This window comes from Dipodomys merriami, unplaced genomic scaffold (assembly GCF_024711535.1).
Source record: "Dipodomys merriami isolate MVZ:Mamm:240054 unplaced genomic scaffold, mDipMer1.0.p SCAF_27, whole genome shotgun sequence".
Lineage (NCBI taxonomy): Eukaryota > Metazoa > Chordata > Mammalia > Rodentia > Heteromyidae > Dipodomys > Dipodomys merriami.
This window is the reverse complement of record NW_027204159.1, coordinates 15272899-15291453: the sequence shown is the minus strand read 5'-3', so window position 1 is coordinate 15291453 and position 18555 is coordinate 15272899. Positions and strand designations below refer to the sequence as shown.

Sequence of the window (18555 nt, the reverse complement as noted above, 5' to 3'; positions counted from 1 at the left end):
AGCCTCAGCACTGCAGACATAAACCAACCAAGCAACAAAATAATGTATTGCCAGGCACCAGTAGCTCATGCCTCAGAGGGCTGAGATCTGAGGATCGTGCTCCAAAGTCAGACTGGGCAGGAACATTCGTGAGACTCTTATCTCCAATTAACCACGAGAACACTGGAAGTGGAACTGTATCTCAAGTGGAGCGCTAGCCTTGAGCGCTAGCTGAAATGCTGAGGGAAAACGCCCAGGCCCAGAGTTCAAGCCCTGCAACCCACAAAAAAAAAAAAAAAAACCAACCCCCCCCAAAAAAAACCCCACCCAATATATTAATGAGATACTTTATTTAGGGCCTGAGGTCTTTGTTCAGTAGAATGCAATCTTAGCATGCCCAAGGCCATGGGTTCAATCCCCAGACTGAGGCAGTGGGATGAAGGGGAGAACTGGTTAATAATTGTACCATAGAGTGTCATTGAAAATGTCCACTAACTACTATCAGATGAATGTGTAATTAGTAATGACTGTTGTGCCCATGTTGCAGGACCCCACCAAGAAGACCATGGAGAGTCAGATATTCCAAAATGCAAAAGCAAGGTTTTATTTAGACAGGTTGCAGCTCGGGCCTCGTCCTACACTCTGACACAGAGAAGCCTAGGAGGAGAGCCCTGAGCTAAGGATTTGCAGGGCTTATAAAGGCACACAGCCAGGTATTTGGATTACCACCATGTGTAGCTCTGCTAGCTGAGATAAACAAGCAACAAAAGGTCACTGCCTCAAGAATGGAATCACTTTAACCCTTCATTCCCCCCTTTGACTTATGGTCCTGAGACACAATCTTGTGGCTCTGGCCCCAAACTAAACTCCAACAGCTCTCTATCTTGAATGGGTTCTTTTCCTTTGTAGTCCCTCTCTGACCTTAGCTATAAACAACAATACCAATAACAATCAGTCCTTCTTTCCTCGAGGCATTCACAAAGTGGTTGGGTAGGATGCTTGGAGACATCCCATGTTTCCCCACGGTCATCCAGGGCAAAGGGGTCAGCCAGTCTGGTGTGGGAGCAGTGGATCCAAGCAGCAATGCCATCCACCTTAAGGGCAGTGGGTGTAGCCAGTAGCATCATGTAAGGTCCCTTCCACCATGGTTTCAGAGATCTCAAGTTGTGTCTTCGAACAAGCACCCAGCCCCCTGGTTTAAACGAATGGGGAGTAGGAATAGAAGCAGAATCATATAATGCTCTAAGCTGCCACACACTTTTGTGGACAAGCTGTAGATAGTCAAGTTTACATAGAAATTCAGTATCACTCAAATCAGCAAGCAATTCAGTCTGAAGGCTAGGGATAATGGGTGGAGGGTGTCCATACATTATTTCAAAAGGAATAAAGCCAAGCTGATAGGGTGAATTTCTTACTCTAAACAGGGCAAAAGGAAGGAGTGATACCCAGTCTGTGCCAGTCTCCAAGGCCAATTTAGTTAAGGTCTCTTTTAGAGTCTGATTCATTCTTTCTACCTGCCCTGAACTCTGGGGTCTATAAGCACAGTGCAATGTCCAATCCGTCCCCAGTGCATTGACTATTCCCTGACTTACTTTTGACACGAAGGCCGGTCCATTGTCTGATCCAATGGTGGATGGGAAGCCATACCTGGGTAGGATTTCTTCCAAGACCTTCTTAGCTGCAACATTCGTGGTCTCATGCTTTGTTGGGTAAGCTTCAACCCATCCTGAAAAGGTGTCTACAAAAACTACCAAATAATTTCTGTGAAGTCTACTTCCCAAAACGCACCTGGCCTATCTCCACGGAGGCGAGCTCCTTTGGTAACCGGTTGATTGGGGGCATTGGTGAGCTGACAGGCTTTACAATCTTTAACAATGTCCTCAATGAGTTGATTTCCTTGCCTAACTTTTACTTCTGAGTGTCAGAGCAAGTCCTGCATTCTTCAGGTTCACATGTGAGAGGCCCGATGGATTCTCTTAAGAATCCCCTTAACTATAGACTCATCTCTTTGATGAACATTGATGCAAAACTTCTCAACAAAATTTTGGCCAATCGACTTCAACAATTCATCCAAAAAATCATACACCATGATCAAACAGGATTCATTTCAGGGATGCAAAGCTGGTTCAATATACGCAAATCAATTAATATTATTCATCACATCAACAGGAGCAAGAATAAGAACCACATGGTTATCTCAATAGATGCAGAAAAAGCATTTGACAAGATCCAACACCCCTTTATGATGAAGGTTCTGGAAAAGTTAGGAATCCATGGATCATTCCTCAATACAATAAAGGCTGTATATGACAAACCTACAGCCAGCATTATACTCAATGGTGAAAAACTAAAGCCATTTCCTCTTAACTCAGGAACAAGACAAGGATGTCCACTCTCTCCACTTCTCTTCAACCTCGTATTAGAATACCTAGCTACAGCAATAAGACAAGATGCAGACATAAAGGGGATCCAAATAGGGAAAGAAGAAATAAAACTCTCCCTCTTTGCAGATGACATGATCTTGTATTTAAAGAATCCCATAGACTCCACTCCCAAATTACTCAAGCTGATTCAAAACTTTGGCAAAGTAGCAGGTTATAAAATTAACCCCCCAAAAGCAATGGCTTTTCTATATGCCAACAATGAGAAAAGTGTGGCTGAAATTAGGAAAGCAACTCCATTTGTAATAGCCCCACAAAAAATAAAATACCTACGAATTAACTTAACCAAAGAAGTGAAGGACCTCTATGATGAAAACTTTAAAATCTTGAAAAAGGAAATCAACACAGAACTTAAAAAATGGCAAAACCTCCCATGCTCCTGGATTGGAAAGATTAACATCGTGAAAATGGCAATACTTCCCAAGGCTATCTACAAATTCAACGCGATACCTATCAAAATTCCACCCTCATTCTTCAAGGAAATAGAAGAGGCAATCCAAAAATTCATATGGAACAATAAAAGACCCCAAATAGCAAAAACGCTCCTCAACGGAAAGAACACTGCTGGAGGAATATCAATACCAAATTTCAAACTCTACTATAAAGCCATAGTAATCAAAACAGCTTGGTATTGGCATAAGAACAGACCTCAGGACCAATGTAATAGAATTGAAAACCCAGAAATGAACCTACAGACCTATAGCCATCTAATCTTCGATAAGGAAGCTAAAACAATAGAATGGAAGAAAGACAGCCTCTTCAGTAAATGGTGCTGGCAAAATTGCTTAACTACTTGTAGAAAACTAAAGCTAGATCCTTATATATCACCCTGCACCAGAATCAACTCCAAATGGATCAAAGACCTTGAACTCAAAGCAGACACTCTGAAAACATTACAGGATGGAATAGGAGAAACCCTAGGTCTCCTTGGCTCAGGCCGAAATTTTCTGAATAGAGACCCGGAAGCACAACAAATCAAAGAAAGGTTGGACAAATGGGATTGCATAAGGTTGCAGAGCTTCTGCAGGGCAAATGACATAGCTAGCAAGATCAATAGAAAGCCCACAGATTGGGAGAAGATCTTCACTAGCCATACAACGGACAAGGGTCTCATATCTAAAATATACTTGGAACTCAAAAAATTAAACCACCCAACAACAAATCCTCAAAGAAACAACTGCCCAATAAATAAGTGGGCGAAAGACTTAAAGAGAAGCTTCTCTGAAGAAGAAAGAAGGATGGCCAATAGACACATGAAGAAATGTTCAACATCCCTAGCCATAAAAGAAATGCAAATCAAAACAACATTGAGATACCACCTCACTCCAGTTAGAACAGCAAAAATCAAGAACTCTAACAACAACAGATGCTGGAGGGGATGTGGACAGAAAGGAACCTTACTTCATTGTTGGTGGGAATGTAAACTTGTTCAACCACTTTGGAAAGCAGTATGGAGGTTCCTCAAAAGACTTCACATAGATCTCCCCTATGATCCAGCAATCCCACTTTTGGGCATTTACCCAAATGTTTACAAACAAGACCACACTAAAGCTACCAGCACAGCTATGTTTATTGCAGCATTATTTACCATAGCTAAGATATGGTACCAACCCAGATGCACCTCAGTAGATGAATGGATCAAGAAAATGTGGTATATATACACAATGGAATTCTATGCCTCCATCAGAAAGAATGACATTCCCCCATTTGTTAGGAAATGGAAAGGTTTGGAAAAAATTATATTAAGTGAAGTAAGCCAGGCCCAAAGAAGCATAGGTCCCATGGTTTCCCTTATTTGCAATATCTAGTATAGGTATGAGTCAAGCGGAAAAGGTCAGATAATGTGATGTTAGGAAAATGAACCCTTAAATATGTATTTTAATGTTTTTGTTTCTTTCATGCATGTGTTTCTAACGCATTTATAAGATTATTTCTTTGTTGCTTTGTATGTCCCTCCCCCACAGTGTAACCCCCGCTTTCACTATATTTGATGTCAGTATAACATGTGGAGGAGATGGGGACAAACAAGTCGTTTAAGGATTCAGGTGGACCTGTTGCAACAATGAGAAGTACAAAATGTCATGTCAAAACCAACTTTACAATGTCGGTGTGGGGGGGGAGGGGGGTATAATTGGGTGGGGGGAGGCGGGGAGGCTGGGAAGGGAGGTGAAGAGTAAACAAAGGAGGAGGCTGCAATGCTTGGTAAGAAATGTATGCATTATCCTGCCCATGTAATTGTAGCCCCTCTGTACAGTATGTTCTCAAATAAAATAAAATAAAATTAAAAAAAAAAAAAAAGAATCCCCTTGCCCAATCTTTGTGGCAAGGTAAGTTTCCCCTCACCAGTTTTCCACCAGTCTTTGTTTCCTTCTCTGCCCGGGGGTTTATAGGCCATGGGAATTTTCTTTATTCACTCCAAGTCTTTGCTCTACTGACTCTATTAGACCCAGGGCCATGAGCTTTGCCTCCTGAGCCTCAGTACTCCCAAGAGATGAACTTTGTCCTGAAGAGTTTCAATGCCAGGCACTAGTGCCTCATGCCTCTAATCCTAGCTACTCAGAAGGCTGAGATCTGAGATCTAGCCTGGGCATGAAGGTCCATGAGACCATTACTTCCAATTAACTACACAAAAGTTTGAATTGGAGTTATCGTTCAAGTGGTCTAGTGCCCGGTTTGAATGGAAAAAAAAAAAAAAAAAAAGCTAAAGGCAGTGCCAAGACCCTGAGTTCAGGCCTCAGTACTGGCACATATACAAAATGTATTTTTAAAAACCAAGAAATCAGAAAGATCAAAAGACTGATATACAGAGAATAGGGAGCTTTGCAAAGTATATTAAAGATGGAGATTATGAACAATTTATGTATGTGATTTGATTGTAAACATTAACCAAAGATTTTAAAGGTGAAGATTGAATGCATTGATGTTATAAACTAAGTTTTGTCTTTATTTTGCTCTAGTATTTGCATACAGATGACTTAAAGGAGAGATTTTTGTTTTCAAGGTCACACTTGTATTCTGTCACTGTTATCAGGCCTCAGTCTTCTTAGAAAATGGAAGTTGAAGAGGATGAATAATTTTGTACTATATGACAAGTACACATCAGGGCAGCATAGAGAAACTCAATGACTATTTGTATCTTGATGGACTCCAGTCTAGAAAAACAAGCAGGTGGAGAATACAGGGGCCAAATCTCAGCAGAATTAATACACTAGCTAGGGTCCTAGGTTCTCAAGACAACCAGACCAGGTGTCCATGAAAAAGGAGCCTCATGTAAACTGACCTCTGGAATCTTACCATGGTCTGATGGGACAGGGCACAAAGCATGTCCTGTCTGCCTAAAAAAACCCTTCCTGGAGGATGCCAAACTGCCATGACCCCTGACTTTGCTCCCTCTCAGCGGGAAGTAGCTTGGAGTGGTCAGCACCAGGTCCCCCAGTCAATGGCAGTTTAGGTTTCCATGGGGGTGGGGGAGAAGGGATAAAGGGGACCATTGGGTCCAGCACTGTTTTTCATGCCAGTCCTGGGCCTCGAGCCCAGGGCCTGGGCGCTGCCCTGAACCTCTGTGTGCATGGGGCTAGTGCTCGACCACTTGGGCCACGGCGCCACTCCAGCTTTTTCCCAGCAGTTTGTTGGAGATGAGAGTCTCACAGACTTTGCACCGCTTTTTATCCCTATCTACCTAACGTGACACAACACCTAAGTCCCCTCAAGGAGCTTCCTGTTCCCATGATGCCTCGGGCTCTTGCTCAATTCTCCTTCCCATAATGCCTTGGGAGGAAGGCCTCTCATACAAGCCCAGCCCATGGAAAGAGCCAGGGAGCATGCGCAAGCCATCAAACGCTGCTCCTGGAGCCTTGGGGAGGAGATGAGGGAAGAGGACCAGACTATGAAATGGCCCTGGGAGAAGACACCATTGGGCTCTAGCTTGAGGCCCCTCTCAGGAGGGATGGAGCATCCTGCTACTTTCTTTCATGGCTTTTCTGTCACTTACAAATAAACTTAAAACCGTGGAAGCTGTTGATCAGGAGAAAGGAATGGACTCTGGGTGTGTGTGTGCAGGAGGGATCTGGGAGGCAGAGGACGAAGGAAGGTGGATTCTGGGAAGTAGCTTGCTGGCACGGGTGAAAATGTCACAGTAGGTTGCATGTTTCCCTCCTGTGGAAACTGGAGTTAGCTTGTCAACAGGTGAATGCGGTAGGTGAGATGCAGGGGTACACACAAGTAGATGCTGAAACATGGTCGGCTCCAAGCAGGACTCAATAATGAAGTTAATATTTCTACATTAGTTGCGGAATGGGATTGCTTGATTAGTTCTATATTGGGATTTCAAGTTGTACTTGGAATAAACGAAGCAGAAATCTTTTATAGTTGTCAGTTTTCCTTGGTTTGAACTGATCTTACCTTGTGAGTTTTTCCATACAGCCACATGAACCATTGTCTTTAGTTTTCCAGTTCAACTGTAGAGAATTTGTTTGGTGGTTTGCATCCTTTGGCCATGTCTGCTGCTAGTTGGGAAGACTATAATTAAATGTCAGAAGGTGATCACAACATTGCTTGACTTGCACATTTTATCTGCTAGAGGGAAAAGAATGGTAGTTTTTAAAAAAAGAAAATCTCTAATATATATGTCTCCCTAAACACAGTTGTCAACATGAATTAAAGTTGGCACAAGCTACAGTATCTTGGCATGCATACTGGAAATGCCCAGTGCAGGGGGTTTCTCTAGGCCTGGATAGCTGTACTTTGTGTTAATTTGGTGACAAAGAGCCTGCTGTTTTGTTTGGTTCTCTTATGGTTACAGTGAGTGCGGTGTAACATGTTTTAGCATGATTGTCCTTAGAATGGTTAAATACAATGTGGCCCAGGGAAACTGCAAAACCCAATTAATATACTTTGGTTATATTGAGCAATATGGCAGGAAATTAATTCACTGAATATTGTTGGGGCGGGAGTGAAAGCCTTTCTATGTAAATCAAGCCGTTCTGAACTCCCTTTACTAATAAGGCTATGCATAGTGTAGTAAGATTGACATCCCTATTCACTTGTTCAGTAGTGGCCTGTTAAAATTCCATTTGCATTTCTTGATTGTATCATCTGGTGCTTGAATAGGGTCAGGACTATAGATGAAGGGATTTTCTTTTTCTTGTACTGTGGGGTTTGGAAGTCAGGGCCTTTGGCTGGCTCTCATTTGGCTTTTTCACTCAAAATGGAGCCCGCAATCTACTACTTGTGCCACACCCCCATTTCTGGCCTTTTCCTGGTTCTTTAGAGATACAAGGCTCTTAGATTTGTCTGTGCAGGTTGGCTTCGAATTGAGATTCTCTCAGCTTCGTAAGTTTCTAGGATCTGACCTATTTGCTAACAATACTCAACTAGCAAGAATAACTGGTTTTCTGCAGTTGCAAGAATTTGACCAGCAGAGGGCGGTGCTAATGATGATAGAAAGGCTGGCAAAGCGTTCTAAGGCCCAGAGCAGAGCAAAAACAGCTGGGTTGGGGGCATGGCTCAGGTGGTAACTTGCTTATCTAGTAAGTGTGATTCCTGCAGTTCAAACCCCAGTATTCTCCAAAAAGAAGCAAAACTCCAACTTGTCATGAAACTCATGTCCACCCTGCTGCTCGCCCTGCTTCAGTTCTGTGCTCTTGCATTACACTATATGGAAATGCTTCATATTCCATTGCTCCATAGGAAATGTGGCTGCTACAATTGAATGACTGAATATTTTATTTTCCAGTTCTGGGGCTTGAACTCAGGGCCTTGGTGTTGTCTCTGAATTTTTTTTTTTTAAATCAAGGCTAGCCCTCTACCACTTGAGCCACAGCTCTACATCCAGCTTTTTGGTATTTAACTAGAGGTAGGAATCTCATGGATTTTCCTGCCTGGCCTGACTTTGAACCATGTTCCTCAGATCTCAGCCTCATGAGTAGCTAGGATTACAGGCAGAGCCACTGTGAGTCTTCATTAAAATAGCCATGTGTGACAGTTGGCTGCACTATTGGACAGTGACGGCATAGATTAGCTACCTAATAAAGTACCTGAAAGCATTTCCTCCTTTGGACCTTATTTTCATAATTAGCAGTGCAAGGGTGATGGTAAGAGATTGCTTTCAAAGCAGCCTGTGTGATCAGAAGGGCTGTCCAATGCTTCTCCTGTTTCTTGGAATATTTTTCTTCTTCCAGTGAACCACACCTCATCCTTCAGAGCTCTATTCAAGCACTGCTTCCTCTCACAAACCTCCCCTGATATTTCTCACAATACAAGACTGCTTCATACGAGCCCTGTGTTCAGAGAGAGGGAGAGGGAGGCAGGAGAGAGGAAGAATGGAAGAAGAGAGAGCTGGAGTAAGAACACAAGGATGAACAACTGATCATAGCTGCAACAAGGCAAAACCCCTGAGCAATGGCCAGGGCTTTGGGCAGGAAAGAGGCCATATGTGGGGGTCTGGCCTTAAGCAGCGAAGGTAGGTCTTGGCTGTGGTCTTATGCAGACACAGCCCTGGGAGGTGCAGACTCTGGGAATGTTTTGTTTTTTGAGGTGCTTAGATGTAGGAGTTGATAATTTGTTTTATGTTTTCTTGATGGGGGGGCGGGATCATCAAATAAAAGGAGGGCTGGTGATGGAAGGTTGAGGGCCTGATTGCTCTGAAATAGCAGAGTTGCACTTCAGGCTGGAAAGGCTGCGCTGGGACAATAGCCACTTCGTGTGTGGCAGGTGTGGCTTGATGAATGTTGTAGAGAAGGGGATGTTGGGATATTCACGGCTGTGTTTTTCCAAATAGGAAAATAAATGAAGATGGCTTGACCGTCATTAAGAAAGATCCCTCTCCTTCCATTTCTGCCCCATTGGGCACATCTGAGGCTTCTTGCTCCTGTGAAGATGGTGCATGTGAGTTGAATGTGGACTTGATGCTAGTGAGGTGAACTCCTCATCCTTCGATACCCGCCAGCAGCCCCTGTTGCCATTATTTAGGTGACTCTGTCCGTCTTTCTGTCCATCTGTTTCTCTGTCTGTCTGTCTGTCCTTCTGTCCGTCCGACTGTCTGTCTGTCTGTCCGTCTGTCCTTCTGTCTGTCTTTCTGTCCATCTGTCTGTCTGTCTGTCCATCCGTATGTCTGTCTGTGTTTGTCCATCTGTCCAACTGTCTGTCCGTCTGTCCATCTGTCCATCTGTCTGTCTGTCTGTCCTTCAGTCCGTCCGTCTGTCTATCCATCTGTCTGTCTGTCCATCCACTTAGGATCCTATTGCCTTAGGCTCCTGAATACTGACATTACGGGCAGGTGCTAACATTCTTGACTCTTCATTCTCCTATGCATTAATTAAGCAATTACAATCATTCTTGTGTGAGACTATCTTCCAAACAACAGCCATTTCATAAATTCTGAATTAAATTCCTTAGTTCAGTCAAACACAAGTTCTGTATTCTAAAGATACCTGATTATAAGGTTTATATAATGAACTGCTTCTTTCTGTTTTCTTTACTTTTCTATTTACATTGGCCAACTTTTATGAAGAAATTACAATAGAGCTGTTCTGATGGCTCATTTGTGTCCTTTCCTCACACTTTGAAATTTCTCCCAAAAAGTAAGATATTGATTTAGCAACGATAGAAACAATATGTTGTAAATGGTTTCTCCTTAAGTTCCAGAAGAGAAATTGAGTCAAATAATTTTCAACCAACTTTTTAAGATATGATCTAGATATATAATAATTCCTCAGATTATAACTTGGCTTTCTACCCAATAAATCATGTTTTCTTCTCACTTTCAATAGCAATGTGTGGCTGTCTTTTTAAGGACTAAAAAGGGTAACTTTGAAGTATTACCTCAGGAGAGAATAAGAGATAATGGACCTCCATTTGGATTCTTTCTTAAATGAGCTTTGTGATGAAGCTTGTCACAATGTGATCATAAATGATTTGTCACAATGACTCTAACAAAGCAAATTCCTCAACAGGCAGCAGCAGAGGAAAGAAAGAGAGAACAGAATCTCAGGAAGTCTGTTATGGTCAGGTCAGATGGGGAAGCTTTTCTAAGAGAACAGAGGACAAACAGAATTCTGAATTTGGAAAACTTTGGAAGAACTTTAAAGAAGCTTTAGGATGTTCAGTTTTGGGAGATTTCTATTCTCATACTCCCATTTCTTACCAACATAGCATTGAAGCTATCTATGTGTCTTTGAAGTTGAAGATACTAGGAAGGTGTGTAAAAACCCCAAACTACTACTGGTGCATATTTTGAATCAGTAAAAACATCTATTTTTTCACAGATGGCATGTTAATGTTGTCAGATGAGAAAAAAATAAGATCACCACAATATAATGGGTCATTTGCTGTTAATCTAGAGCATAACTCTCCCTAAGATAGTTCTGGGACAAGAATCATTAATGAGCTCAATACATTATGATTCTTTATCAGCCAAATAAAGTGATCATTCCATCATCTACAATTTCCTTAACAAAGGAGAGGGAAGATGACACTATATCAATATACTGAAATATGAATTCCTATCAGAAAACTTTTTTTTTTACAATGAGTCACTTTGCAGTGGGGAAAAATATCATGTTTGATTTGTAAATCAAAATTCCCACAACATGGTTCCATATATAATAGAAAGACTGCAATAAAGTCAATTATGTATTTTGTTTTCCATTTGAAATCTGTAAAGCAAATTGGAATCCATCATACTTCTACCCTGAGTTCTCAGTGTTGGGAAGAAAATATGTCTCATGTGATTATTTTTTCATTGCTAAACTGCACAATATGCTCTACTTGTTAAAATTGTTTTATAACTTGGAACTTCTGCAAATATATCTTGAAGAGTGATCAATTGCATGCACGTGTGTGTGTGTGTGTGTGTGTGTGTGTGTGTGTGTGTGTGTTTGTGTATGCACACACACACATCTGTTTTTGTTTCCTGGGTCTTAAAATCAGGGCCTGGAGCTCTAGCATGACTTTTTTGCTCAACGTTGGTGCTCCATTACTTGAACTGAAATTCAATTTAAGGCTTGTTGCTATTTATATGGAGATAAGAATCTCTTGGATTTGGCTGACTGGCCTGGCTTCAAATCTCACTCCTTCAGATTTCAGGCTCCAAAACAGCTAGGATTACAGGGTGTGCCACAAGTACCTGGCAAGTAATAAATTTTAAATTAGCAAATGACCATTTAAATATGCCAACTGAGCTTACTGTGCCTACTTTTTCCTTTACTAAATTCTTTAAACTTTCTTAGACAGGTGCAAGTCTAAGAAGAAAAATTTGGAAGTGATAGAGTGGCTAAAGTGGTAGAGTGCTACCCTTGATCAAATGATCTCAGGAACAGTGCCCAGGCCCTGAGTTCCAATCCCATGACTGACAAAAAAGGGGGAGGGAAGGGATAGTGGAAAAACAACAAGGGTAAGAGTAACAATGTTTGGCAAGAAATGTACTCATTGCCTTACTCATGTAACTATAACCTCTTTGTACAGCATCTTTATAATAAAATAAAATTTAAAAAAGAAAATAATTTTGCCTACTAATTTATTCTTTCTATAATACCATACATGCATAGTGAGATTTGAGACACAAACTAACATGTTTGACTGATGTGTGTTTATAAAATTGTGCAACCACCATCCACACAGACCACATCTTTATTCCTGGTGAGGATGTTAAAAGGGGTGACATGGATCAAGATGTACCATGTTTATAAACTGATTTGTTAAATGGCAACTCTTTTGTGCAACTTCTTAAAGAAAATACTAAAAAGAACAAAAAAGTAGAAAATTTTACCAGAGGAAAAATTATATGAAAAAGTTCTAAAACAGATAACATGTTATAGATCAAAATCTCATCAAGTTATAAATTTGTAAGTATATATATCTAGATTATATATATTTGAATATATATTCACTCTTAATAGTTAATCTCTCTGATCACAACTACAAAGTCAAGAAGACAAACTTCTAGCTGCATTTAACACACAGCAAACAATAATGCAAGATCACGGGATATAAACCCTGATCTTACAAAGTAAAAGGAAAGAAATATCAAGGTCAAACGAATTATTATTATCCATATATTAACATTATTCATCATATACCTTGCCATAACATTTAGAGAAACCAATGTCCTTTCAAATAATATATCCAACACATCATTCAAATATCATCAAGGTAAAGGAAATCTTATCTAGTCACAGGATTATGTTTTCTATTTGTTCCATCTTATTGGTAATTATTCTTTTCTGAACTTAAGTGCTGGTCTCTACTGGCTTTGGAAACAGAAAATTAGAGTGTGACACCTGAATTAGAGTGTGAGCCTGAAATCACTTGGAAACTCTGGTTAAGTCTTAACTAGAATAGACTATAAGTCTTTATAAGTATTTATAAGGGACATTGGTCTATAGTTTTCTTTTCCTTTAGTTTGGTTGTCTCATTTGCAAAAGAACAATTCAGATTTCAGAAAATGAATTGACAAGCATTTTCTCTCTTCCTCAATATTTTTTAGGATGAGTCTGAGAAAGATTATTTTCCCTTTAATTTTTGGTGTAATATTCCAATGAAGCCCATCAGTCCAACACATTTTTTTGTTTAAAGTCTTTGGTTAGTGATTCAATCCTACTACACAAAATCTGCCTATATATTGTTATTTCTTCATGATTTAGCATTAAGTAGCAAACAGTTAAGAATTCAGTTTTTAATTCAAATTGTACATTTTGGCATACATTCAGTCACAATTTTCTCTTTCAAAATACGTTGATACTATATTATAAAACTCTGTAATGAACTTTAACACTGTAGTTACTTTGGCTCTCCCATCTATCCTCAAAGTAGGAGATTTAATCTATTAGCATTTATAAATTGCTGTTATAGCCCTTAAAACATTAGCACTGAGGGAGAGGCCAGAATTTATAACTCTCTGGACACTTTGGGAAAGGAAAGATCCTAAACAGAGATCCTAAACACTCATAAGAAAATATGGACAAAAAATACCAGAAATCAGAAATTACTCTGGAACTGTTTTTATTTGTGTCAGATAAACAGGAGGATATGTAGAATATGTGGTATCTATAAGATTGTGGTGACTTTGCTGTTGAACTCCAAAGGAAATCCATTATGAAAGCAGAGTTTCAGGAGTAGTTTAAGGTTCCAGGTATTTTGGTTCACATCAATGCCTAGCAATTCCCCTCATGCTTCAAGCTCAGTTTTCCATTGCTCAACCTGAAGAACACAGAAAGAAATCAAGGGTTAGCTGATTTGGTATCATCACACAGAGAAAATATGATTACTGAAAACTGCCTGAGAAAAGCAAGACTAGACACTGGCTCGCTTGGTTCTTGCTGAGTGCCTGGAGCATCTTTTCTGTTTTCTTCAATCCCTGCTCAAATCTTTTCCACAATATGAGGTAATTGTTGTCTGTTGTCTTTTCTACTTCAAACTGAATAGAGGAGAACTTTAACCTTAATACATATTTTAGAATAGGATTTATAAAGAAATTAGTAAATTCTGGAACTCTGAAACCAAAAGAGATATATTATTCTGACCTCTCCCCCTCATTTCACACAAAAATTCTAAATGCTTAAGTGTCTAACTCTTTAACAACATTTTACCTATTGAAATGCCCTTAACTCATTTTAGTTTTTTTGAGATAGTAATTTTTGAAGGGTTAGATTGTTTACCAAGTAGTATCTTTCATATAATTAGCATTAGAATAGAATTTAGCAGCCAACAATTAGTAATCCAGGACTCATAGTGGTTTTTTTTTGTCTTATGGTATCATTTGTTTCTTCTTTGCTGTAAAATTAAAACTGAGGCAAATAGTTATTTTTGTATGTTTTGTCTACTATTTACTTCTAATTTTAAGGTAGATGTTCAATAAATATTTGGTAAATAACTCAAAGGTAAATTTAATATATTAATAAATTCCTACTTTAACATATGAATAAATGCCATTCATTCCCTCAGGAAGTAGCTGAATTTACAACTCAAGAATTAGGTATGTTTTTTGGAAGCCAAGTCACACAATGATAAAGTCACACGACACAATTCTTTCTTCCCTATGAGTCAGAATAGTGATCTTGCTAAAAAAAGGAAAACAAAGCTCTCTTACCTCTTTGCTTCCTTAAATAGACAATTATTTCCATAGGTTTTGCCATTAGAACCACAGACTGGTTTGTAGATAGATTCACACATTGTATTTATAGTTGGGTTCTTTGTGGGGATGCTTCTAATCTATTGTAATATGAAAGACCATGAGGTAAAGATTGATCAGTTTAACTCAGACACTATTATGAAAAACATTAGATTCTCATTTATTAGTAAGGAATATTAAACATTTTAAAATAATCTTCCTGATTCCTTGTACTTAATCCATCTAAGCCTCCAAAATCCCTTGCTCTTATGACATCAGACACCCTTCTCTTAAATTCTTTGGAGAGATGTCTTCCCTTATACAGATAAAACAATAGTCAGGAAAGTCCTACTGAAAAAGATCAAGCACATATAGTCAAAATTTATTGATTCTCGGGGGGAGGCTGGGAAGGGATGTGAAGGGTAAACAAAAGAGGAGGTTACAATGCTTGATAGGAAATGTACTAATTTTCTTGCCCATGTAATTGTAACCCCTCTGTACAATATGTTCACAAAAAAATTATTTCCCCCCACTTTTTTGTATCAGTGAAAGAAAAGTACTCAGGAAGCAAAAAAATCATCTATGGAATTAGAAAAACCCATGATGATGAAGCTTTGGCAAGTCAATGGGAATAAGATAGTAGTAACAATGATGAGATGTTGTAAATAAGAGTGTTTTTAGTACCCTCAAAATATTTCAATATTTTCCATTGATGTAAACTTTCAATCTCTTCATGACAATTTATTTTGTTATCTATGAAGTGTACAGTGATATTTTCCCCATTTTAGAATTGTTATAAACTTACGGAAGTTATATGATATCCCAAAGAGCCACTGATGGTGGCATTAAAATACAGTAGATAGAAGTTTGGGGAGAGTAATATTTCATGCCACCCAAGAGACAATCACCAAGAAGAAGAAATAATATAAGGATGGACAATTCATAAGATGAAAAAAAGCTTTTCCTTTAACATGATGAGATGGAGAGAGAATTCTAGAAAACTGTTTCAGGTATGAGTATAAAATAGAATATTCAGCCATTGTCAATTGAAACTAGGAGTTTGATTGTCCGAGAGGAAGAATGGGATGGGAATCAGGTACTCCTGGCTCATATATGTAATCCTAGCTATTTAGAAGCTTGAAATCTAAGAATTGAATCATGCTTTGAGCTAGCTCAGGAAGAAGTTTGTGAGACTCTTATCTTCACCTAACCAGTAAAATGCTGAGGTACGCCTCAAGTGGTAGAGCCTTGAGTGAAAAAGCCAAGAAAGAGCATTAGCCTTCTGAGTTCAAGCCCTGGTAATATCACAAATATAAAGCAAAACAAAACAAAAAAACAGGGATTGGAAGTGGAGACCTGAGGATCAGACGGATTCCTCTCTTTGTGGAAAGATGGTTCCAAAGGAAGAATCAAATGTAACATGAAAATGAGGAGAACCTCTTATGTGAATTTCAGTTATCACGAGCTCAGGTGATATGTGTTTAAAAAGAAATGGTTCTTTCTCCTTAGGTGTTCATAGTTTGCCCAACACAACCAAGTATACAATACAATGTAATACAATCAAGTATACAATATAATCCAATCCAATCAAGTATACAAGAAAACAAATTCTATGGTGGAAAAAATCATTAGTATCACTAGTATATTAGTGGAAAAAGCCAAAGGTCTCTGTATGAAATAGATGTCATGTGAGCAACAGTGACGTGAGATGAAGTTGTATGACTTACATAGGACTAATCATTAAAAAAAACCTTAAATGCTATGATTAAGAGTTTAAGTTTTATCTTATAGGTAACTACACCACTGAAGAAATTTGAGATGGTGAAAACAATAAATCAGAATTTTCTATTTCAAAATGCCAAAACATGGATACATTATGGATGGCACAGGATTGGGCATGAAAGTTCATCCTGATATGGGCAAGGGAATGGATGATGGAAAGCCAAGTTTATTCAGTTTAGGAAGAATGGTTTGAATGGAGAACACTAAAGGAGGGAAATGAAGGATGGGATAAAGATGAAGGACTCTCAACAATCATCAGGACTGTGTGTGAAGATCATCAGCTCCAATGTTCCTCTCATCTCATTTAATCCATTTCATGACACATTGCCATTGATACAAAAAGGCTCAGTTAACCTTTTCTAGTCTTTGAAAATAAGAGTGACTGAAGCAAATTGACTTAGAAAAGAAAAGCTAGTACCACTAACCTGAGTATCCATTTTATTACTGTTCAAAGGGTTGGCTGCATGTTTTCTTTCTCCTTGCTTGTAAAGAGATCTTGATTTTCGTGGTTGGCTAGATGACCCAGGCTTTCCCTGTTGGCTAGATGACCCTGGTTTGCCCCATTGGCTAGATGACCCTGGTTTGCCCTTTTGGCTAGATGACCCTGGTTTGCCCTGTTGGCTAGATGACCCTGGTTTGCCCTGTTGGCTAGATGACCCTGGTTTGCCCTGTTGGCTAGATGACCCTGGATTTCCCTGTTGGCTAGGTGACCCTGGATTTCCCTGTTGGCTAGGTGACCCTGGCTTACCCTGTTGGCTAGATGACCCTGGCTTACCCTGTTGGCTAGATGACCCTGGCTTTCCCTGTTGGCTAGAAGACCCTGTCATCCCTTGCTGGCTAAATGACCCTGAAATTCCTTGCTGGCTAGGTGACCCTGACATCCCTTGTTGGCTACCAGACCCCGGTTTACCCTGTTGGCTAGACGACCCTGCGATCCCTTGCTGGCTAGGCAACCCTGCCAACCCTTGTTGGCTAGAAGATCCTGGCTTCCCTTGTAAATCCCAAGCTCCAGATACCGCAGGCTGGTTCGAAATATCTGGCTTTCCTTGTGGATTGAATTTCCCTGGTATCATTGGCTGGTTAGGATATTCTGGCCTTCCTTGCAGAGTAACCATGGCTGGTTCTCCTAAGATGTGAATACTTCCTTGTCCATTAGATCCTTGTGGTCCTCCTGGATGACTAGCTTCATAGTTTCTCTTGAGAATAAGTGCAGGGTCTTGATTATCTTCTACACTGAAAACGCTTGGTTTTGAAATTTGGGTTGAAGACACTGGAACAACATCATAAACACAAAAATAAGAGTGGAGTAATTTGACTTAAAGAATATAAAATGAACAGCATTCACTCTAACATCTAGACTGTCTCCTTGATTCTTATTAACACGCTATAAATTAGTCCTTCTATTTTTCTCTCATACCTTGAGTAATTTGGTTTCTCCATTGTTTTCTTGACTGTAATACGTGGTTTTCAAAAATCATAGTATCTAAAAAGTTCACTACATTTTTAAACCATAAGGACTGAATTGTTATTGTGAGCTTTCAATCTTCCTCCAATTTCTTTTTAATGGTTTCTTTCTTTCTTTCTTTCTTTCTTTCTTTCTTTCTTTCTTTCTTTCTTTCTTTCTTTCTTTCTTTCTTTCTTTCTTTTTTTATTGTGAAAATACTGTACAGAGGAGTTACAATTACATGGGCAAGATAATGAGTACATTTCTTATCAAGCATTATAGCCTCCTCCTTTGTTTCCCCTTCCCATCCCTTCCCATCCTCCCCCTGCCTCCCATCCTACCTACATCCCCCCCCCCCCCGCCCCCGGCACTAAAGTTGTAAAGTTTGTTTTCGACATAATGACTTGTACATCTCATTGTTGCAATGGGTCCACCTGTATCCCTATTTAAATGATTTGTTTTTCACCTTCCCCTCCACAAATTATACCAACATCAAATACAGTGAAAGCAGGGGTTATACTGTGGGGGAGGGACATACAAAGCAACAAAGAAATGATCTTATAAATGCGTTAGAAACAAATGCACGAAATAAAAAAAAACATTTAAATACATATCTTAGGGTTTTAATGGTTTCTTGATCAAACAGATTTTGTTTAATGCTATTCAAACGTTTTCCATGTCATGAATCCATTTCTAATTTATCAATCTAATTTTGCAGATTTGCCCCTCTCCAGTGTTACAAACATAAAGGCTGGAGACATGAGCTCTGCTTCTGCTTTCTCTTCATCTCCACCTATCCTTTC

At 39.5% G+C, this 18555-nt stretch overlaps 1 protein-coding gene across 1 annotated transcript; it reads right to left on the bottom strand.

Moving 5' to 3' along the window:
- Positions 1 to 13583: 13583 nt before the first annotated feature.
- Positions 13584 to 17786, bottom strand: Marcol (MARCO like). Its single transcript, XM_070035983.1, has 3 exons — positions 17726 to 17786; positions 16734 to 17578; positions 13584 to 13616 (listed from the first exon to the last, which is right to left on the bottom strand). The coding sequence occupies exons 1-3, from the start codon at positions 17784 to 17786 to the stop codon at positions 13584 to 13586; spliced, it is 939 nt and encodes a 312-aa protein (XP_069892084.1).
- Between the last annotated feature and the right edge of the window lie 769 nt (positions 17787 to 18555).

Bases quoted from the DNA above. Each gene is read 5' to 3' on its own strand.
- Marcol (XM_070035983.1), bottom strand. From the start codon at position 17,786: ATGATTTTTGAAAACCACGTATTACAGTCAAGAAAACAATGGAGAAAC. The intron at 17,579-17,725 runs GTATGAGAGAAA...ATGTTGTTCCAG, and splicing joins GAGAAACCAAATTACTCAAG to TGTCTTCAACCCAAATTTCA. The intron at 13,617-16,733 runs GTTAGTGGTACT...TGTGTTCTTCAG, and splicing joins GTAATAAAATGGATACTCAG to GTTGAGCAATGGAAAACTGA.